The sequence below is a fragment of the Lasioglossum baleicum genome, chromosome 11, assembly GCF_051020765.1.
Source record: "Lasioglossum baleicum chromosome 11, iyLasBale1, whole genome shotgun sequence".
Taxonomy (NCBI): domain Eukaryota; kingdom Metazoa; phylum Arthropoda; class Insecta; order Hymenoptera; family Halictidae; genus Lasioglossum; species Lasioglossum baleicum.
The window spans coordinates 5,631,335-5,654,043 of record NC_134939.1 but is presented as its reverse complement, the minus strand read 5'-3'; the positions used below and the strand labels follow the sequence as shown (position 1 = coordinate 5,654,043).

General features: G+C 37.3%; 5 protein-coding genes across 10 annotated transcripts in view; 2 read left to right on the top strand and 3 right to left on the bottom strand.

Annotated features, from left to right (window-relative positions):
• Positions 1-386: 386 nt before the first annotated feature.
• On the bottom strand, positions 387-6,738 carry Scaf6 (SR-related CTD associated factor 6). 3 transcript variants are annotated; one of them, XR_013010022.1, is made up of 9 exons: positions 6,523-6,738; positions 5,825-5,995; positions 4,533-5,196; positions 4,379-4,450; positions 3,502-3,901; positions 3,019-3,425; positions 2,569-2,934; positions 1,923-2,371; positions 387-1,835 (listed from the first exon to the last, which is right to left on the bottom strand). XR_013010022.1 is itself a non-coding variant. In XM_076433851.1 (8 exons), the coding sequence occupies exons 1-8, from the start codon at positions 6,539-6,541 to the stop codon at positions 2,077-2,079; spliced, it is 2,394 nt and encodes a 797-aa protein (XP_076289966.1). In that variant the 5' UTR covers positions 6,542-6,738; the 3' UTR covers positions 387-2,076. The 3 variants fall into 3 exon arrangements, 2 of the variants coding, with proteins under 2 accessions (XP_076289966.1, XP_076289967.1); XM_076433851.1 differs by having other exon boundaries at positions 387-2,371; XM_076433852.1 differs by lacking the exon at positions 6,523-6,738 and having other exon boundaries at positions 387-2,371; positions 4,533-5,134; positions 5,825-5,966.
• Positions 3,265-14,764, top strand: LOC143213733 (eukaryotic translation initiation factor 3 subunit G-like). 3 transcript variants are annotated; one of them, XM_076433864.1, is made up of 4 exons: positions 3,265-3,409; positions 7,258-7,719; positions 7,792-14,130; positions 14,556-14,764. In XM_076433864.1, the coding sequence occupies exons 2-3, from the start codon at positions 7,275-7,277 to the stop codon at positions 8,202-8,204; spliced, it is 858 nt and encodes a 285-aa protein (XP_076289979.1). In that variant the 5' UTR covers positions 3,265-3,409; positions 7,258-7,274; the 3' UTR covers positions 8,205-14,130; positions 14,556-14,764. The 3 variants fall into 3 exon arrangements, with proteins under 3 accessions (XP_076289979.1, XP_076289978.1, XP_076289976.1); XM_076433863.1 differs by lacking the exon at positions 3,265-3,409 and adding an exon at positions 6,674-6,832; XM_076433861.1 differs by lacking the exon at positions 3,265-3,409 and adding an exon at positions 6,719-6,879.
• Positions 10,920-13,164, bottom strand: LOC143213735 (neprilysin-2-like). Its single transcript, XM_076433866.1, has 3 exons — positions 13,023-13,164; positions 12,577-12,753; positions 10,920-11,222 (listed from the first exon to the last, which is right to left on the bottom strand). Exons 2-3 carry the CDS (start codon positions 12,667-12,669, stop codon positions 10,920-10,922), a joined length of 396 nt encoding a protein of 131 aa, XP_076289981.1. The 5' UTR covers positions 12,670-12,753; positions 13,023-13,164.
• Positions 14,573-17,165, top strand: LOC143213734 (eukaryotic translation initiation factor 3 subunit G-like). Its single transcript, XM_076433865.1, has 2 exons — positions 14,573-15,017; positions 15,090-17,165. Exons 1-2 carry the CDS (start codon positions 14,573-14,575, stop codon positions 15,500-15,502), a joined length of 858 nt encoding a protein of 285 aa, XP_076289980.1. The 3' UTR covers positions 15,503-17,165.
• The window catches only part of Nep2 (M13 family metallopeptidase neprilysin 2), a 32,686-nt gene continuing 26,576 nt past the window's right edge, over positions 16,600-22,709 (bottom strand). For both annotated transcript variants that reach the window (XM_076433854.1, XM_076433855.1), the window contains exons 7-10: positions 20,708-21,202; positions 19,600-19,891; positions 18,906-19,156; positions 16,600-18,065 (exon numbers count right to left, since the gene is read on the bottom strand). In XM_076433854.1, the coding sequence (XP_076289969.1) occupies positions 17,727-18,065; positions 18,906-19,156; positions 19,600-19,891; positions 20,708-21,202 (1,377 nt within the window). In that variant the 3' untranslated portion in view covers positions 16,600-17,726. The remainder of the gene's footprint in view (positions 18,066-18,905; positions 19,157-19,599; positions 19,892-20,707; positions 21,203-22,709) is intronic.

Here is a 22,709-nt window from a genome sequence, read left to right as displayed (position 1 = left end):
CTTGTCCTACGTGCACGGCACGAAAAGAAGTACTTGCCTTCGTGGCACATCGAAATACCAGCGTTACGTTCCCGCCCTATCAGTGACCTTTGCTTCAGATATAGCTGTCTCCTACGAAGCGTAGCAGATATTGCGGAGTCACGATCGTAACGAACATGTTTATGGATCCTGATGCTGGATTTAAAATTAGTTATCTTTGAGAATTTCGAGAACCGTTATCAACGTATATTACGTCTGCAGAGGGCATGTAATAACGCGAATCAAAATCGAAACTTGTGAGAACTCGGCCCGAAGCGCATCCGTCTCTCTCTCGTTATCTAAAATATATACATACAGAGGCTTCTATATCGAAACTTCGACGCCTTCGTAAAAGTTTTCTATATTCGTTTCGTGCAAGACTCTCGTGCACGAACGCACGAATGAAAAATATCACGTGATGTAAAAAGAATATCGGAGCTTCGTCGACCTTGCGGGATGCCTGTATGAACGCGCACACCAGTCCGCAGCTTTGTTGACGCCACCAAGCGAGCATTCTGGCTGTTATCGCTGCGAAACCGGTTCGTTGTTGGATTTATTCGGTTTCGATATCGACTGCTGCTGGGGGAGTTCAAGAAGGCAACCGACGATTAACAATGTCGTCGGCCGTCGAGCCGTTCTCAGCCAGTTACCGAGATTTTTTCATTTTGCTCCGATCCGCGTACACACACGTCATATATAATCGGCGATAAAGCGCGTTACAAAAATAATCGAAAAGAAACCCTATTATTTCGAGATATCTGAAAACCAATTAAATTCATTTTCCTTCGAGTTTTCTGCTTTGCACTGGAAGTTCGACGGAGTTCCAGTGTACTTTGTGCACGCAATCAAGTCGTGGTTAATCTAATTACTCTCGCGTTCCTCGACAGTTTTAGTTTTTCTTGCTCGCCTCTTATCGTCACCGAACGCACAGCACTCACGTCCACCGGGTTATTCTTATGTATCCAATATAATCATTTATTAATTTGCTAGATACAAGTACTTTTTCTTCTTCTTCTTAGTTTCGCGTTTCTCACGTGCAGACAACGCTTGCACACGACACGCGTTCTCTTATTCCCGTACGTCGACAGGGTAGGATCGCTCGATTAACGTTTAGTCAATTAGTTTATCATTTGAAATGGGAGAATAACGAACTTTTGGTACGCGACTTATTGATGGATACAATTAAAACGTAAGCGTATGCTTATGTTCGTAATGGACGATAAACTGCGCAATTGGTCGACTTTGATTCCTTAGATGACAGTTTCTTTTTGTTTAAATACGATTAATCGGTCCTCTTGGTATGTTTAAAGTTAATATTTATCATCGATTTAAACAAATTATTAACAGACAATTCATCTATTATTATTATTATCATTATTATTATTATTTAGCGGTTATCTTGCCGAAGGTTTTTGTACACAATGTACAGGGGATGTATAAAATTGTTCTTTTGTTGCACCATGCAGAAAGTTGATGTAGTAAATAACAGTCACTCCCTGGTGCACTCTCGGTATCGCAAAAGTTACGGTGATCTTGTCTCATATTTATATAACTAACAAGCAACCATCATTTATAAATAATTGTCCTTCTTTTCCATCCATTCATTCATTGTATCTTCCTCGTATCGGACTATACAGATAAAAGATTTGTATCCGGTGTCGATCATGATCGACATTTCATCGCGAAATTACGTACACTCCTACGTCTCAAATATTATAAAATAATCGATCGTTATTCCGATCGAGAACGTAAAACTACATAACACTCGTATGCATGCTTTGGCAATTTCAATGATAAACAATTACTGTGTAACATTTCTGTAATCAAGCGAGAAACTGTTATCAAAATGCACTTCAATGATACTCGAATAATGATATAATCGATTCTCGAAAATCAATCCTCACCGGCTGTAGTGCGGGACTTTGCACGATGGAATCACACGATTAACCGTCCTAGAATTGTGTCGATCATGTAACCACGTGGATATACACTGTACGCGATATTTATATCTTTCGTCAAAATGATTATACACAATTTCATTATATTACTTGGTTATATTCAGTCCCGTTCGCCTCTTTCTTCGGCACGTTCTTCCGCCCTCGCTTTCATTCTAGTTATAAATGCTTGACCTTTACTTTTTCTAAAGTTCTCGTACGGATCATTTAGATTAATACCGACACCCTTATATTGATCATTTTTATCTCTAATTTCACCTCCTGAAATAGGAGCTTCGATACCCTGTTCATTGGCACCAAGTCCTGCACCACCCCACCCCATTTTCTTGAGCAACTGATGGCCTTTGTTACTTTCATCTATACCAATTTCTTGAGGTGCTTTACTGTAAGTGGATCCACTGAAACGAGACATTCAAATAATAAACCATAATAAATCAACTACGAAACGTAGTTATAAAACGACATATTGAACATATAATGTTATACGTTCAAATTATTAAAAGAAACAAACTTCTGTTGCTTGCAATTGACGCAGACGATTTTTGTTTTATATAAAAAAAAAATTCACAGTTTATTAATAATATATATTACTCACAGGAAGCTGGGCGGCGTTGGACTTCGATCTTGCCTATCCAACCGTCTATCAGGACTTCGATCTTTGTTGCTATTCCTTCTCCTCCTACTTCTGTTATTGTGGTTGCTATTCCGACTATTGCGCCTGTGATTAGTTGCTGGTGATCTGGATCTGCTTCTACCTCTCGATCTTGACCGCGATCTACTTCTCGATTTACTTCGGTACCGTTTCTTTGGTGGGCTAGGACTTTTCGATCTCGGCCTCAAAATCGGCGATGGTGATTTCGATTTTTGTCTTATACCGCCTACGATATCCTCTTCCTTACGTTTACGTGCAGCATTCTTTGCTTTATAATACTCGTATAAACCTAACTTCTCCCATCCGTCACTAGAATAAAAATATATATTCGGTTTTCAAGGTGTCCATTATGGTTTAGATTGAAATTGAAAATGATATCTATTTGAATGTTACCTGTCGCGTGGTGAGTCATGGTTTGGCGGCGCGTAGAATGCTTCCACAGCCGCTACTAGCCGTTCGCTCGGTGGGGCAGGCGGTGGCAGTCTAATAGCGTCTGGATCTAATGGTTTGTATTCAGCGTCTTCTAATTTAATCAGAGGTACCATCAAACCAGCAGGAAGTTCATAGTAAGGCATACTAGGCATTAAATCTTCAACGGATGGCTCATGTATAACAGGCGGCGGACCAAATCCAGGCGGAGGTTTCGAAAAGTCCGGTAATGGAACGTTTGTGAACGGTGGTGGATCGGTTCCAGGTGGTACACCCCCCCATCCAGGAGGTGGTTGACTGAAATTTACATCTGTGCCTATCGGAGCTGTGGGAGCGGAATGACTAGGTGGCATAGGCATGTTCTGCTGATTCTGTAAAATATTTATCTTCGTGTTTTATCACTTTCATAGTTCATAAACTAATATTTAATTCGGATTAGAGACATACCAGTTGAGGCGGTGGTGGCGGTGGCGGGGCTTTCAGTTGTTGGTCAATCGCTATCTTTTGTTGCTCAATATTTTGAATTTGTCGCAATGCATGAGTAACGAACGCTTGATGTTGAGCTTGATAATTATCGAAAGTCTGCTTCGTGGACGTTGTGATTGGAGTAATAGCACTGGCATGTTGTGCCACCAGATTAGCTTGATATTCAGACCAAGATGCGCTTGGTTGCTTTAACTTATCTATAATTCCTTCATCAAAGTAATTATTTTTTGACTCCCACAAACTTAGCAGTTTATTTAATTTATTAAGTTGTTCTTCTGATGCAGCTAGTGAAGTGTTACAGAACATGGGAACAACAACACTTTCCATTGCCTTGCGAAGATCCATAGATTTTTTTCTTGCACTAAAGAAGTTTAAGTTTAAATAACGTGCACAAACATTTTGTGGAAGTTGTCAAACTTTAACAAACTATCAGAGGTGTGTAAAAATCCGAAAATGTCGAGTCGGGACGGGTCGAGAGTTTTAGTCGGGATCAGGATGGGTTCTCGAAAATTTCGAGATTCTTAAATATATCGAGATACCCGAGAATTTTCGGGTTCTCGAATGTATCAGGTTTCTCGACAATTTTCGGGGACAATTATTCCCGATATATTCGAGAACCCGACTCGTCTCGACCATCGGGTACCCGACATTTACGGGTTCTCGCACACCTCAACAAACTATAGATTCTATTGTAATGGAGTTGATGGTTGATATTCATTGTATCATAAAACACACTTATGACGTAAGAAATGTGAATATTCGTAGAGCACTTAATTTTTACAATCATCCGAAGCATGTAATCCGCAAATGATTTGTTACTAAGTATCATCATACTTACCAATGATGCAGGACATCATTCACCAAATAGATAATGTGAAGTTTATGACTAAAATTTGTTGCTTGAATTACTCTGAAATAAATAATATTCGTTATACCGAGACTATTTCGTGTACTCTCGAAATCATGCGACAACAGTTTTAAGATATACATACTTTTTCAGCAAATGATCCGCGACAACTTGATTACTTTGTGGAGTAACGGAATTCTGCAGTATCCAGGCTTTTCCCGCACTTATGCTATCTTTTGTGCAGCTATCGATAATAGGTTGTAATACTGCATCGAACGCAGCGAGATCTGTGCTTGTGCTTTGTGCACTGTTTTGCAAAGCTGTATCTTGAGCTTGTCTAACAGCATCTTCAACCCTTCCTTGTTGTTGTGCCATCAATGCAGCATGTTGTGCAGCCAGATTTTGTTCTGATTGTCTAACTTGTTCCTGTAGCGTGGTTTGCTGCGATTGCAGATTTGCTAGTTCATTCTGAAGCCATCCGGGGGGACCGCCAATGTTAACCGGTTGTGTAACTCCAGCAATCGGTGGATTCACACTTCCCATAGCACCAGGGACTGGTCCGATCGGTGGTCCTGCATTTCCTGATCCTCCAATTTGTCCAGGTACTCCAGGTATAACGGGACCAGCTTGATTCCCAACTGGTCCAATTCCCACTACTGGGTTCAATCCATTGTTCTGAGTATTTAGGCCAGGTGCAAGATTGACGTTATTCAGTGGCTGCGCGACGGTAGCGGCTGTTTGCTGCTGCTGCGAAACGTTTAAACGTGGGTCTGCATTTTGCATTGGATTTATTCCTTTTTGCTTTAAAACTGTAAACGAATGACGGTGGATTATTGTAAGATGTTTGATTCCTTCAATGGATATTGAAAAAGTATACAAATAGTCCAATTTCTGTTGAGTCTTATCTTCTACCAGTGCATAATAAAATTCTTGGCATTTATGAGAGAAGTATATTGTGAAAATTCAATAAGTCTTTTGGGAACACTATATTCTTTCCCTGTTTTTTTTCTATATATACATATATACATATATATACATATATTTTTAGCTTTTTTTTATAGTACTAGGGCATTACAGGGCATATAGTTATTGCAGATGGATTACAGTTCCCATATAGATTGAAGCAATATATTGACAATGTAGTCCGTATTAGATAAGCTTCAGTAAGAATCTTAAAACTACATCTTCTTAAAATCACCATTGCCAAGAAATAGAATATGTCTTTAGCTAAAGCATTCTGCTTAATAAATAGCAATCCCAAAATCTTGAAATGAAGTGCTGATATTCGATGAATAATAGTTTTGTACATTCGCAATGACGAATTCAGACCCTTTCACCCGTATCTCTTTTTCAAAGTCATTCCTCGTTTCGTTGAATAAAGCATGGCCATTATGCTTCTCAATTGTTGTAGCTGTTAAGGGGCTGTATCCCACTTACTGGCTTGCTCTGTAGTCACTTTGTACTGATAGTAGTTGAAGTGCTCTCCACCGAACAGGAAACCAAACTTTGGGTTGTCCTTCTGCTTGTTTTTCGTCATCTGCTCGAACTCGGGTCCATTGCGAGCCACAAACTGTGCCAGTTTGTCTATGATGTTCCGTAACTCTGTATCTAGGTATTATACCAAAATCAGCAGAATTAGTATGTCGGTCGTGTGTGCGCGTGCGATCACTTAAACAAGTATTATAGTATGAATGGCAATACATATTTAAATACAGTACTGAAATAGGATCTCTTATTTTTTAAAGTACGCAGTCCTAAATCAGCCCATCGTAACCTGAAATATTGAATCTGTTTTGAAGATTGTCATTTCGTGAATGTTTCTACGAAGTATCTCTGTCTGTGGATAATTTAATTCATTGATCGAATAATTTTATAGCGGTAATCTAATGTGTGTTGCACAGGTTTACATAACCTACTATCTAGAATCTAGCCTTTTTCTTTTCCGAATATGTTCTGTTACTTGCGCTGTGTCAAAACTCACGAATCTTGAATTCTGACTAACTAAAATGCTAAAATCATAATTCACAGACATTACGATTAATCAGAAAAAAAAGATTGTTAATATGCTCGTTTCGAGAGGGAATGTGCAAGACCGTGTTTTACCGAACCGCCAGATCATAACATTCGTTTCTTACCTGCAGGTGCCTGGTCCATTATCACGATTACTCTTTTGCTTTCGTGCGGAATTGGATTACGTTCGTTTTTAGTTTTGTTAACACCTTTTTACACACAATCGAAACTCGGCTCCGGAAAACATTATTTTTTTACAGTGAACACGACAACGCTAGACGTCGCCATTAATTTCGGAGCATTCGTGTTTCCCAAAACTAACGCCAGAGTTGCTGACACGCCGAGTATCACATGCGGAAATTCCTCCATTTCGACTAATTTTCGTTCTTGTAAGAGAGGTCCTGCTTTCCTGTCAACTTTCTGCAGAGTGTTTGTGTTAGTCTCGATTTTTCCCTGATTTCTTAACATTCCAACGATTTACGGTAACATAATTTCAATGAAATATCGCTTTTTCTATACTTAAATCACATTTCCCTTTTCGTATCGTAAACGTGTTTAATCGTAACATTCATTGTATACAACAACTGTATTTCAATCTTTGTTGGTGTTACTTCTTTTCATCACTTTATTTCCTTTTAGTGAGTTTTCATGTTCTACATATTCTAAGCCATGTGAAAAGCTTGTTCTAATTGGATTTAATAATCGATTAGATACTTAACCTATAAATTATCGTATCACGTCTGTCACATATGTATTTGGTACAATTGGTTTGTTTTTAAATACGAAAATAAATGTTGTTCGGTGAATACATACCACCTTGATCCTTTACAAAAATACTATAATGGATAATTCTTTTTTAGTCAAATAAGCTTCGAAGATGCCAGTAGCAGACGTAAAGTCCAGTTGGGCTGATGAAGTGGAAGAAGAAGTAGCAGCATTGCCACCGTCATCTGAAACTTATGAAAATGGATTCAAGATTCTCACTGAATACAAGTATAATCAAGACAATAAAAAAGTCAAAGTTGTTCGGACTTATAAAATAGAAAGACGTATAGTTTCGAAGACCATTGCTGTACGCAAAAATTGGGCTAAATTTGGAGATTCTGTGGATGACAGGCCTGGACCCAATCCTGCTACTACAGTTGGCGGTGAAGATGTATTTATGCAGTTCATTTCTAGCAAGGAAGAAGAAAATAAGGTTGAAGAAGATAATCTTGATAAATTGAAAAATATGGGTGACAAAGGTGTGGTTAAATGCCGTAACTGTAATGGAGATCACTGGACTTCAAAGTGTCCTTACAAAGATACAGTTCTTGCTGGAGGTATGCTCGTTACTATCAATGTAAATATTTAAAAATCTGTAAACCTTGTTTACTATGAGATTGACTTTTCAGGAAAAGTACCAGATGACAAGAAACCGCTTATTAGCGCTGGTGCTCCTGGTGCTCCTGGTGCCGTAGCTGAATTGAAGCCTCAAGGTAGCAAATATGTTCCGCCTAGTATGCGTGACGGTGGCAACAAACGAGGGGATGCAATGCAAATGCAAAGACGCGACGATATTACTACCATTCGAATCTCCAATTTATCAGAAAGTACTACAGATACAGATTTAGATGAGCTTGTCAAACCATTTGGAACAATTAACAAATTTTATCTTCCTAAAGATAAACAAACCAATCTTTGTAAAGGATTCGCATATGTCCACTTTAAATTTAGAATGGAAGCTGCAAAAGCTATTGCTACACTTAACGGTTATGGTTACGACCATCTTATTCTAAATGTAGATTGGTCGAAGCCACAAACGTAAAATAATTAACTAATCAAACTTTAAACTTTGATCATTGGCATCTGTAGAAGAGCTACGTAACTGTTTTGTAATTATAACACCAGTAGCAGAAAACAATGAAGTATACAACATCAATTTTCAATATTTTATAAAGGCAAGATAAGGTATATTCAGTTGACTATTGATAGTATTAATATAGATGTGTACTTACATTAGACGAGATCAATTTTTTTAAAAAGAGGTTTCTGCTTCTGGTGTTACAATTTTCTGTCAGTTTTAATTTAAAGTGATACCATTCGTGGTTGTATAATGTGACAATGTATCGATTTATATTTTTAGCATTCTTTATTTTGAAAATAAATAATATGCAATAAGCTTTTGCATTCGTTACTTGAATCATGTTACATAATAAAATATGTTGGGAAAATGTCAAAGAAAATTATGAATGATATGACTTTGTACTACACAATACTTCAGCAAATATTGTATTCTATTTGATTTGTAATAAAACAGTAATAGAATTCGAATATTTTATTTTAAGATCGTGTTCTTATAAATTAGCTTTGAATCGAGTTCATAATTATTATTTTTAGAAGCAGTGTATGGACATCCATCAATTAAAATGTTACATGTTGTAGTTGTGTATCATAAATCGCATCTAATATAAATTATTTTTAATAGTTGTATGAAACAAAAAATTTCATTCGTTTTAATTTTGAATGTGAATTATACATGATACTTATGTGATTTTTCATATCTTTCGTTTTTTTTTAAATTCGCAACAATCAATTTTTTATAGAAAATTAGATTCTAAATAAATATAACAGACTACAAAAGTGATTTCATAAAAAATTCTTTGCTCTATATAGATTATTCATTTTCCGTTCCGACTATAGCTATTATCGATTTCAATTACTGAAGATTCTATAACAAGAAAAAACATCTTACTCTATCCTTAAACAAAAATGGATAACAAAAAGCAACACAATCAAAAATAAAAGCGTTGTTTCCTCTTCAAAGTAAACTTTTTTTTAAGCATCACTTTTCTTACAAAATGTTTATTTATTATTATTTAACGGATTAGATCTACACAACAACAAAAATTTCAGGTAAAACGTTTCTTCGATCTTTTTATATTAAAACTTTATGCTCAACAAGTACACTTAATACACATTCATCTATTTAAACTTAAAATAATACAGTATTGCAATAAATAGGAGTATCGCGGTTCTACGTTAAACGCGGTACATTTGTCATTGGAAGAAAATGGTAACAAAGAAATTACAATTTCCAGAGATACCATCGCAAGGCGGAAGATTGCTATACGTAGATGAGAAAAGCAAAAACGGTACAAAAGTAATCACAGGTTTGTTTGTTTTGTTGCCTGTGGAGTAATTGTGTTATTTAGAAACTACGAATAATACTACGTCGTCTAAGTACTTAAAAATGGTAACTCTAATCAACAACCTTATACTGCTCAACGGAGCCTAACGAACATTATACAGATAGCAAAAAGCACATTGACTTGTAAGGTCGATAGAACAATATCATTTGAAAATATAATTAACAATTATATGTATTCCTGTCGGTATTTTTTTTCGTGCGCGTCACCTTAATGGTTTAACCAAAAGATCGTGTCAATATTTATTGTCAGCTCCTATAAAATCATCACAGTTTAACGTGTGTACGCTTTTCTTTGACGACTCGAACCCAACGTTATAGGTTTTCCGATTGTGTTTGTCCAACGTAATTCTATAGAATTGAAAGTTGTCATGGCGCGCCATCCCAGATACCTTTCTTCTGTTAATCCTATTTACAATACTCATTTGCACATCGAACTTTCTCTTATAAAAAAGACTTATGTATTAATAAACAAATGTTATAGTGGATGCGTACCGTTACCGGTAGCCAACCATGTTAATTCAATAGTTGTTCACGAAGGTGAGGATTTTTCCTGGAATAGTACAACTACGCCTTAAAAATGGAATTCCATCAGTTCCACCAATAAGTTCCACCGTCACTGTTGCATTCTCCTCGAACGGATACCATGAAGATTCACGGTGGTCTCAATAACAGTTCGTTCAATAACAGTTTTCGATCAGACAAAATCGAGGTACTTCGTAGAACCTCGAAACATCTCCGCTGGATCATCGATGTTCTTCAAAATGTTGAAGAACAAGTCTAACCGATGGTAGCCGCTTACTTAACTCCTGTAATCGTTCAACTTTTCCTCAAGGTCTGCTTTTACCAGATCGCACACTTCTTTTCGGGGTTCATCTTCGAACCAAGAGGACAGTTGAAGTCCTTCGAGAACTCCTCCATGTTTGAAAGCGGTTCTAGGACGCGGAATTTGCCTGGACTATGGAATCCAGTGGTGATGCGGAGTTTCATCGCTTCCGGTCTGTACTTGCTGCACCAGGTGTTCGCAGCACTGATCCAGAACAATTGTTCTGGCGTATAAGAAAGACCTGGCAATCGTGATTCCTTGTTGTTTCGCTCGACCCATTTCCTGTACGCCAAATACGTTCAATAAGTTCAACGTACTTCCTTCAGTATCTCTGTGAATTCTTCTCTAATATCAGCCACCATCTCCACAGCGTTTTTCTTCGCGTTCTCCTTGAAGTACTTCCTAACATACATGGCGCCGACGCTGATGCCTAAGCTACCGGAAACGGTATCGATACACTCCTTCCATCTAGGTTCCCTTTCCGTTCTACCACTCAACGCCGTCGAGTATTACAACTGCCTTTTCCGGATCGCCTCGGTCAGATAGCTCACGGACGAAGCAGCAGCCCTCCACATCACATAATTTGCTTGGACCCTCTTCGGTGTGCTGGCCAATAGCTTCTCCAGGCTCGAGATGTAGCTAGGAACACTGACGATTACGACCTCGTCATCGTCGACTTGAAGGTTCGGCGCCAATAGAGTGTTGAAGTATTCCTTCCACGGAATGCTACGGTAGGTCTTCGACAATTCCCGCACGGACATGGGGTTGTAGAGAAGCGTGGCGTTACGGCGTTTCTCCTTCGGCAAAGAGATCTGTGGGTTCGTGTTTTCAGTGAGTAAATTAACGTTTTAATCGAGTCTCGACATACAAATTAAATTCGATGTGACCAAACTTTCCATAACAAATAACATGTTGCTGGTCTGAGTAATGTTTTCCGTGAATATTAAACAATATTTTGCGGCAATATTTGTAATGGCGCAAGAAATGATGTATTTGTGACAGCTTTGTACGTCATGTGGTTAACCCACTATTCTTTTAATACGTTTGTTATCAGCGTTTGGTTCGTTGCTTATTTTCCTTTTTAAAATGTTTTGTGATATGCAATGCATCTCCTCTTTACAAAATATCAAAACAATTTAACAGAAGAAAATTTGTCTTTGAGTGTTATGCTGTGTATTATGACTTTAAGTAACAAAGTGTATAAAATTAATTTGACTTTATTAATTATAAAATTATTTTCACTGAGAATTCACCATCTGATAAAATATACTTCATTTTGACTGATTAGGTGTATTTTGCAATGAATGATAAGTAGACTGTGGATTTTATGCATTTATGATCAAATTGTGAAGACAATAGAAGAATTTGAGAATATTGTTGTATCCTTTCAATGTACTGAAATTATTAAAAAGTTTTATTTTGGATAAAGATCCGCGGTCTAATGATAACTACACTGTCCAACACCAAATTTGTTCCACAATTACTGTCGGGTGGTTCTTATAGAGTTTTTTGCGCTGATTCCGAACCTGTCCTTACCTTTTCTCCTAGACACACAGTTTTTGAGAAACATGGCTGTGGAAAAAATACATATTTTTCAACGTTAAACAAATATTGTGATGTTATTATAAAAGATATTGAATTGTTCTTTACAGCAAAAGTTTCTGTAGACTTCCCCGAATACAGTGATATCCAATATTTATCTATATTTGTCTAAACATGTTTAAACAATTCAACAGAACAATTCAATATCTTTTATAACATCACAATATTTGTTTAAAGTTGAAAAATATGTTCTTTTTTCAAAGCCATGTTTCTAAAAAACTGTTCGTATAGGAGAAAAATTGAGGGCAGATTCGGAAGCAGCGCAAAAAACTCTATAAAAGCCACCCAACAGTAATTAGGAAACATAAAAAAAGTTGAAATTTGTTGGACAGTGCTATTAGAGAATAATATTCTCAATAGTTACTGATAGCAGTAGCAAATAAGTAGAATATAATAGGTATACAAATTAATTTCGGCACGAAAAAACACATTAAAATGTTGAAAATGATCCCCATTATTTTCTATGTGTTTACTCCATCTTACACGTGACTGATGAAAAGTAAAATTTCAATTGAAAACAAAGTTCAATGGTTTCACAGGGGAATTGTTGCTTCCGAAACTTACGTTAGCAAGTTTCATCTCGAACTCCAGCGATTGCTCCAATTCCGTCTTTGCCGTGGCCTTATCGCTGCCCAAAATGGTAGCGATGTCCACCATGTAGCTATAGTATGCTTGCACGATTTTTTCACCGAAACCATGCGACAAATATTCCCGCGAGAGTCCCAGAGATGCTTGATCGAGCTGTAAAACCATATGCTCGTATAATAAACGTCCATAACGTTACTTAATCTTGACATTGAAATTAGTGTGGCATGTATGAGTACTCTTTGAAAACGTAGACTGTAACCAAGACGTTAAAAGTTTCTCTAAACATTGATTTATCCACTTTCCCTCTCTGTACATAAGTCGTTAGCTATTATCGCAGTATGTATAATACCGCTAAGTGTCACGGCTTTTAACGTGCAAGAAACTGTGTATGTACGATATTCATTTACGCTACGTAAGCTCACCCGTATCTCTTTTTCAAAGTCATTCCTCGTTTCGTTGAATAAAGCATGGCCATTATGCTTCTCAATTGTTGTAGCTGTTAAGGGGCTGTATCCCACTTACTGGCTTGCTCTGTAGTCACTTTGTACTGATAGTAGTTGAAGTGCTCTCCACCGAACAGGAAACCAAACTTTGGGTTGTCCTTCTGCTTGTTTTTCGTCATCTGCTCGAACTCGGGTCCATTGCGAGCCACAAACTGTGCCAGTTTGTCTATGATGTTCCGTAACTCTGTATCTAGGTATTATACCAAAATCAGCAGAATTAGTATGTCGGTCGTGTGTGCGCGTGCGATCACTTAAACAAGTATTATAGTATGAATGGCAATACATATTTAAATACAGTACTGAAATAGGATCTCTTATTTTTTAAAGTACGCAGTCCTAAATCAGCCCATCGTAACCTGAAATATTGAATCTGTTTTGAAGATTGTCATTTCGTGAATGTTTCTACGAAGTATCTCTGTCTGTGGATAATTTAATTCATTGATCGAATAATTTTATAGCGGTAATCTAATGTGTGTTGCACAGGTTTACATAACCTACTATCTAGAATCTAGCCTTTTTCTTTTCCGAATATGTTCTGTTACTTGCGCTGTGTCAAAACTCACGAATCTTGAATTCTGACTAACTAAAATGCTAAAATCATAATTCACAGACATTACGATTAATCAGAAAAAAAAGATTGTTAATATGCTCGTTTCGAGAGGGAATGTGCAAGACCGTGTTTTACCGAACCGCCAGATCATAACATTCGTTTCTTACCTGCAGGTGCCTGGTCCATTATCACGATTACTCTTTTGCTTTCGTGCGGAATTGGATTACGTTCGTTTTTAGTTTTGTTAACACCTTTTTACACACAATCGAAACTCGGCTCCGGAAAACATTATTTTTTTACAGTGAACACGACAACGCTAGACGTCGCCATTAATTTCGGAGCATTCGTGTTTCCCAAAACTAACGCCAGAGTTGCTGACACGCCGAGTATCACATGCGGAAATTCCTCCATTTCGACTAATTTTCGTTCTTGTAAGAGAGGTCCTGCTTTCCTGTCAACTTTCTGCAGAGTGTTTGTGTTAGTCTCGATTTTTCCCTGATTTCTTAACATTCCAACGATTTACGGTAACATAATTTCAATGAAATATCGCTTTTTCTATACTTAAATCACATTTCCCTTTTCGTATCGTAAACGTGTTTAATCGTAACATTCATTGTATACAACAACTGTATTTCAATCTTTGTTGGTGTTACTTCTTTTCATCACTTTATTTCCTTTTAGTGAGTTTTCATGTTCTACATATTCTAAGCCATGTGAAAAGCTTGTTCTAATTGGATTTAATAATCGATTAGATACTTAACCTATAAATTATCGTATCACGTCTGTCACATATGTATTTGGTACAATTGGTTTGTTTTTAAATACGAAAATAAATGTTGTTCGGTGAATACATACCACCTTGATCCTTTACAAAAATACTATAATGGATAATTCTTTTTTAGTCAAATAAGCTTCGAAGATGCCAGTAGCAGACGTAAAGTCCAGTTGGGCTGATGAAGTGGAAGAAGAAGTAGCAGCATTGCCACCGTCATCTGAAACTTATGAAAATGGATTCAAGATTCTCACTGAATACAAGTATAATCAAGACAATAAAAAAGTCAAAGTTGTTCGGACTTATAAAATAGAAAGACGTATAGTTTCGAAGACCATTGCTGTACGCAAAAATTGGGCTAAATTTGGAGATTCTGTGGATGACAGGCCTGGACCCAATCCTGCTACTACAGTTGGCGGTGAAGATGTATTTATGCAGTTCATTTCTAGCAAGGAAGAAGAAAATAAGGTTGAAGAAGATAATCTTGATAAATTGAAAAATATGGGTGACAAAGGTGTGGTTAAATGCCGTAACTGTAATGGAGATCACTGGACTTCAAAGTGTCCTTACAAAGATACAGTTCTTGCTGGAGGTATGCTCGTTACTATCAATGTAAATATTTAAAAATCTGTAAACCTTGTTTACTATGAGATTGACTTTTCAGGAAAAGTACCAGATGACAAGAAACCACTTATTAGCGCTGGTGCTCCTGGTGCTCCTGGTGCCGTAGCTGAATTGAAGCCTCAAGGTAGCAAATATGTTCCGCCTAGTATGCGTGACAGTGGCAACAAACGAGGGGATGCAATGCAAATGCAAAGACGCGACGATATTACTACCATTCGTATCTCCAATTTATCAGAAAGTACTACAGATACAGATTTAGATGAGCTTGTCAAACCATTTGGAACAATTAACAAATTTTATCTTCCTAAAGATAAACAAACCAATCTTTGTAAAGGATTCGCATATGTCCACTTTAAATTTAGAATAGAAGCTGCAAAAGCTATTGCTACACTTAACGGTTATGGTTACGACCATCTTATTCTAAATGTAGATTGGTCGAAGCCACAACCGTAAAATAATTAACTAATGAAACTTTAAACTTTGATCATTGGCATCTGTAGAAGAGCTACGTAACTGTTTTGTAATTATAACACCAGTAGCAGAAAACAATGAAGTATACAACATCAATTTTCAATATTTTATAAAGGCAAGATAAGGTATATTCAGTTGACTATTGATAGTATTAATATAGATGTGTACTTACATTAGACGAGATCAATTTTTTTAAAAAGAGGTTTCTGCTTCTGGTGTTACAATTTTCTGTCAGTTTTAATTTAAAGTGATACCATTCGTGGTTGTATAATGTGACAATGTATCGATTTATATTTTTAGCATCCTTTATTTTGAAAATAAATAATATGCAATAAGCTTTTGCATTCGTTACTTGAATCATGTTACATAATAAAATATGTTGGGAAAATGTCAAAGAAAATTATGAATGATATGACTTTGTACTACACAATACTTCAGCAAATATTGTATTCTATTTGATTTGTAATAAAACAGTAATAGAATTCGAATATTTTATTTTAAGATCGTGTTCTTATAAATTAGCTTTGAATCGAGTTCATAATTATTAATTTTAGAAGCAGTGTATGGACATCCATCAATTAAAATGTTACATGTTGTAGTTGTGTATCATAAATCGCATCTAATATAAATTATTCTTAATAGTTGTATGAAACAAAAAATTTCATTCGTTTTAATTTTGAATGTGAACTATACATAATACTTATGTGATTTTTCATATCTTTCGTTTTTTTTTAAATTCGCAACAATCAATTTTTTATAGAAAATTACATTCTAAATAAATATAACAGACTACAAAATTGATTTCATAAAAAATTCTTTGTTCTATATAGATTATTCATTTTCCGTTCCGACTATAGCTATTATCGATTTCAATTACTGAAGATTCTATAACAAGAAAAAACATCTTACTCTATCCTTAAACAAAAATGGATAACAAAAAGCAACACAATCAAAAATAAAAGCGTTGTTTCCTCTTCAAAGTAAACTTTTTTTTAAGCATCACTTTTCTTACAAAATGTTTAATTTATTATTATTTAACGGATTAGATCTACACAACAACAAAAATTTCAGGTAAAACGTTTCTTCGATCTTTTTATATTAAAACTTTATGCTCAACAAGTACACTTAATACACATTCATCTATTTAAACTTAAAATAATACAGTATTGCAATAAATAGGAGTATCGCGGTTCTACGTTAAACGCGGTACATTTGTCATTGGAAGAAAATGGTAACAAAGAAATTACAATTTCCAGAGATACCATCGCAAGGCGGAAGATTGCTATACGTAGATGAGAAAAGCAAAAACGGTACAAAAGTAATCACAGGTTTGTTTGTTTTGTTGCCTGTGGAGTAATTGTGTTATTTAGAAACTACGAATAATACTACGTCGTCTAAGTACTTAAAAATGGTAACTCTAATCAACAACCTTATACTGCTCAACGGAGCCTAACGAACATTATACAGATAGCAAAAAGCACATTGACTTGTAAGGTCGATAGAACAATATCATTTGAAAATATAATTAACAATTATATGTATTCCTGTCGGTATTTTTTTTCGTGCGCGTCACCTTAATGGTTTAACCAAAAGATCGTGTCAATATTTATTGTCAGCTCCTATAAAATCATCACAGTTTAACGTGTGTACGCTTTTCTTTGACGACTCGAACCCAACGTTATAGGTTTTCCGATTGTGTTTGTCCAACGTAATTCTATAGAATTGAAAGTTGTCATGGCGCGCCATCCCAGATACCTTTCTTCTGTTAATCCTATTTACAATACTCATTTGCACATCGAACTTTCTCTTATAAAAAAGACTTATGTATTAATAAACAAATGTTATAGTGGATGCGTACCGTTACCGGTAGCCAACCATGTTAATTCAATAGTTGTTCACGAAGGTGAGGATTTTTCCTGGAATAGTACAACTACGCCTTAAAAATGGAATTCCATCAGTTCCACCAATAAGTTCCACCGTCACTGTTGCATTCTCCTCGAACGGATACCATGAAGATTCACGGTGGTCTCAATAACAGTTCGTTCAATAACAGTTTTCGATCAGACAAAATCGAGGTACTTCGTAGAACCTCGAAACATCTCCGCTGGATCATCGATGTTCTTCAAAATGTTGAAGAACAAGTCTAACCGATGGTAGCCGCTTACTTAACTCCTGTAATCGTTCAACTTTTCCTCAAGGTCTGCTTTTACCAGATCGCACACTTCTTTTCGGGGTTCATCTTCGAACCAAGAGGACAGTTGAAGTCCTTCGAGAACTCCTCCATGTTTGAAAGCGGTCCTAGGACGCGGAATTTGCCTGGACTATGGAATCCAGTGGTGATGCGGAGTTTCATCGCTTCCGGTCTGTACTTGCTGCACCAGGTGTTCGCAGCACTGATCCAGAACAATTGTTCTGGCGTATAAGAAAGACCTGGCAATCGTGATTCCTTGTTGTTTCGCTCGACCCATTTCCTGTACGCCAAATACGCCTCTTTGATGCCACCGTTGTCGGCTATGTTCTCTCCTTGGGTGTTTATACCATTTAACTGTAAACGGTAACAAGAAACGAACATGCTTTAACACATTATCTACCGGCAATTGCTCCATAATTTTTGAAAGTCTGTGATTACGTGGCTAAGAACTTTTTAATAGATCCTCCAACAACAATAGCAACCCCAATCGTAAGCAAACAAGTCCACGAAAGACATGCTACTAAATTGATTTTCAGACTGTGATTTTAATAAAAGTTTCTAGTTCAGATCTGTAATTTTTTTTCGCAAGTGGAACAACCCGGTGTTGCCTATAGTTGATCAGAAATTATGTATAGTTAAATGCAGTGTATCGTATATTTATTCAAACCTAATTTTTCGAAGATTTCAATGAAGAAATTTGTACTATACTCTTTTAGTTTGCACTACAGTTGCCGAGGTATCCGGCATAATATGATAAAAATGAAAGAAATCAACTTCTGGAAGTGGCAAACAATTTTATAATTCGTAGTATTTAGGATTTACTGCTTGGTCACTTTCCTCGTTTACATTTCCGCGTTTATCTAGTGTGCCGTGTATGCACTAGTTTGACCTCTTTCGGTACAAATCTGCGTCATAGTTGGCCCGATATTATTTATGATCTGTACTGTTTACATAATACAGACGATAAAAGTTGCCTGCTTCAGCATTCTACGCCCGTTAATTCTTTATCGAACAAATATTCGTAAATAGTTCGTGCACAAGCAGCACTAAAATATGTATCAAAGGAAGTGAGTAAATAGGATGACATTAGAGTCATAACAGACAATGTAAAGCCGGAAGGCTGGTCGGAAACCGAAAGGCAAGAACTAAATACAGATAAACAATAAATAAATAGTATCAGAGGAAGTGTCTTACGTTCAGGCCAACATCTTCGACGGTGTAGTTTCCGTATTGGTGAATGATACACTCCGCTCTTTCAAGATACTTTTCCTTTGTCTCTGGCGCCCACCAATCGACGAGATTTCCTGCTTTATCAAACTGTCTGCCCTGGTCGTCGAAGCCGTGTGTTATCTCGTGACCAATCACGAACCCGATGGCACCGTAATTCATGTACCTCGGTCTGTCGTTGTTGAAGAACGCACCTTGTAGAATTCCAGCCGGAAATTCTGCGGACAATGCGTTACGTGATTATCTCTAATACATATTTCTGTTAGAACATCTGATTACAAAAGTTCGTGTCCAATTTCTGGAACCTCAAGACTTCATTTACAGATTTATTTATTTTAGGTATACAGAACTGTATCGGGGCAAATCATTTTCAGCTAGGCTTCAGGTAATACGTACAATGTGTATCGAATATTATTTCGACGATATCTCCTGACTATTAGGTTTAGGACGTATCTGGCTTAGGTCTCTACGTAAAATTGGATACAGAGATTCAAGATGTAGAGGATATTCCATTTAAAGAAATCAAGATAAACAAACAACGGAAAAATTCTAGGTGGTCAAAGTTATTGGACCATTGTTATTTAAAGATGTAACCGCGTGTGTTTTATTTTGCAAGCCGGGCACGAATTTTTGTAATCATCTAATATTCCGAAATACTCACGAATACTGTTCTCGATCGACGAATAGAACGCGTTCACGATTGCCGGACTCCCATGCGTTATCCAGTCAGTTTTGTTCACGGGCTTTCTCAGTTTTCCGAACGAGTACTCCACCCCGAAGAGAGTCAAGTTCAAGATTCCCTCTAAATAATTGTCGGTCGTCAGTTCAAGTTTCTGGTAGAAATCTTCGAGTTTATTATCGTCCAATAGTTCGTCCGGGTACGCAATATGACTGGACATGGACGCTGCCTTGTCCAGTGCGCTCTTCCTCGTCTCTTCATCCATCCAGTCGACCTGGAAGATCGGAAACGTTCAACATTGTTATCAAAATAGTAGGCTACGGATTTTAAAACAGTCAAATGATTAAAATGATTCGAGAACCGGTGTGTTATGATTGAAGCAAGTCTGAAATGTCTATCTGGCTCTTATTAACACGTGACATCTAACAATTCTACTTGTAACTAGTCGGTAGATCTATATGCAAAACAAAAATTGTTCGTATGAATTAGAAAAGAAAGGAATCGTAAACTTTCTTTAATCATTTTGATAAGTTGAAAGTAATGTATATATTACTACGAGATATTTATCAAGAGAAAAAAGTGTAGAGTCAAAGATACACTGCAGAAAATATTTTTGTTTGTATAAATTATCGTGTTAGTTGCATAGTTTAATCTATTCCGTATCGCACGGGTCAAACGAGACAGCGTAATGTTCTTCGATCGCGGCATGAAATGATCCGAGATTACAAGAACAATAAAGGTACACATATTTTAATCGCTGTGATAAAGATATAGTATAGCTTTAAATAAGCTACAAAAAGATACCATTCTACCGTTTATTTCTGTACATTCGCCATGTATTTATACGAACAGAGTCGATATAATAACAATGCATTTTTAATCAGATATCTCTCAAGAATTTTGATATAACATATTGTGTTAGTAGTGATACTGTAGAAATGTTTGAACAACGTAAAGCACGTGGCAATCAAGTATTAAAATGGTTTCACATGCCTTGCCTCATTAGAAGGAGATATGACTTCTGCAATATTGACAGAATGACAAGATAGGTATCGCACAAAGAATAAAATTCGACGAAAGTTCAACGTACTTCCTTCAGTATCTCTGTGAATTCTTCTCTAATATCAGCCACCATCTCCACAGCGTTTTTCTTCGCGTTCTCCTTGAAGTACTTCCTAACATACATGGCGCCGACGCTGATGCCTAAGCTACCGGAAACGGTATCGATACACTCCTTCCATCTAGGTTCCCTTTCCGTTCTACCACTCAACGCCGTCGAGTATTGCAACTGCCTTTTCCGGATCGCCTCGGTCAGATAGCTCACGGACGAAGCAGCAGCCCTCCACATCACATAATTTGCTTGGACCCTCTTCGGTGTGCTGGCCAATAGCTTCTCCAGGCTCGAGATGTAGCTAGGAACACTGACGATTACGACCTCGTCATCATCGACTTGAAGGTTCGGCGCCAATAGAGTGTTGAAGTATTCCTTCCACGGAATGCTACGGTAGGTCTTCGACAATTCCCGCACGGACATGGGGTTGTAGAGAAGCGTGGCATTACGGCGATTCTCCTTCGGCAAAGAGATCTGTGGGTTCGTGTTCTCAGTGAGTAAATTAACGTTTTAATCGAGTCTCGACATACAAATTAAATTCGATGTGACCAAACTTTCCATAACAACCCCGACAGCACAGTCTGCCCGAGCCCACCGCCGGACCCAGCTAGCCGAGCCCCAGCCCGACACGTTACGGGCTAACGCAATGCTTGGCTCAGCGTTGAGACCAAATCAGGACGATTTAGCCTGGCCCCTGTGCACAAAAGGGCGCGATTTTCACCTGCCGGGGGCTCGAGCCCAGAGCCTGACGGCCGGGCTGGGATTCAGCCTGTTTTTGAGAGGGCAGCACGGTATCACACTAATGTGGCCAATCAGTGCTTCGATTGGGCCCAACTTTTCTCGCGCATGCGCGACACAGGGCGGGTCGCATCAATGTGGCAGTACTTTGCAAATGCGTAGCAGTCTCCCTTGTTACCGACAAAAGTATAATAAGTTAATAAATAAGACCTTTGAGGGCGATTGCTGCCTAGATTGACCTTTATTTGGCGTTTTTGACTACTGAAAAAACCCGTGTTTGTATTATCACGCAATGAGAACGCGAATCCCGCACCCTTGCAATCTTGCAAATCGGCTGAATCCTAGCCCGGCCGGCAGGCCCTGGGCTCGAGCCCTCGGCAGGCGGAAAACGCGCCCTTTTGTGCACAGGGGCCAGGCTGAAACCGAGCCGGTGTGCCGTCGGGGAAATAACATGTTGCTGGTCTGAGTAATGTTTTCCGTGAATATTAAACAATATTTTGCGGCAATATTTGTAATGGCGCAAGAAATGATGTATTTGAGACAGCTTTGTACGTCATGTGGTTAACCCACTATTCTTTTAATACGTTTGTTATCAGCGTTTGGTTCGTTGCTTATTTTCCTTTTTAAAATGTTTTGTGATATGCAATGCATCTCCTCTTTACAAAATATCAAAACAATTTAACAGAAGAACATTTGTCTTTGAGTGTTATGCTGTGTATTATGACTTTAAGTAACAAAGTGTATAAAATTAATTTGACTTTATTAATTATAAAATTATTTTCACTGAGAATTCAACATCTGATAAAATATACTTCATTTTGACTGATTAGGTGTATTTTGCAATGAATGATAAGTAGACTGTGGATTTTATGCATTTATGATCAAATTGTGAAGACAATAGAAGAATTTGAGAATATTGTTGTATCCTTTCAATGTACTGAAATTATTAAAAAGTTTTATTTTGGATAAAGATCCGCGGTCTAATGATAACTACACTGTCCAACACCAAATTTGTTCCACAATTACTGTCGGGTGGTTCTTATAGAGTTTTTTGCGCTGATTCCGAACCTGTCCTTACCTTTTCTCCTAGACGCACAGTTTTTGAGAAACATGGCTGTGGAAAAAATACATATTTTTCAACGTTAAACAAATATTGTAGACTTCCCCGAATACAGTGATATCCAATATTTATCTATATTTGTCTAAACATGTTTAAACAATTCAACAGAACAATTCAATATCT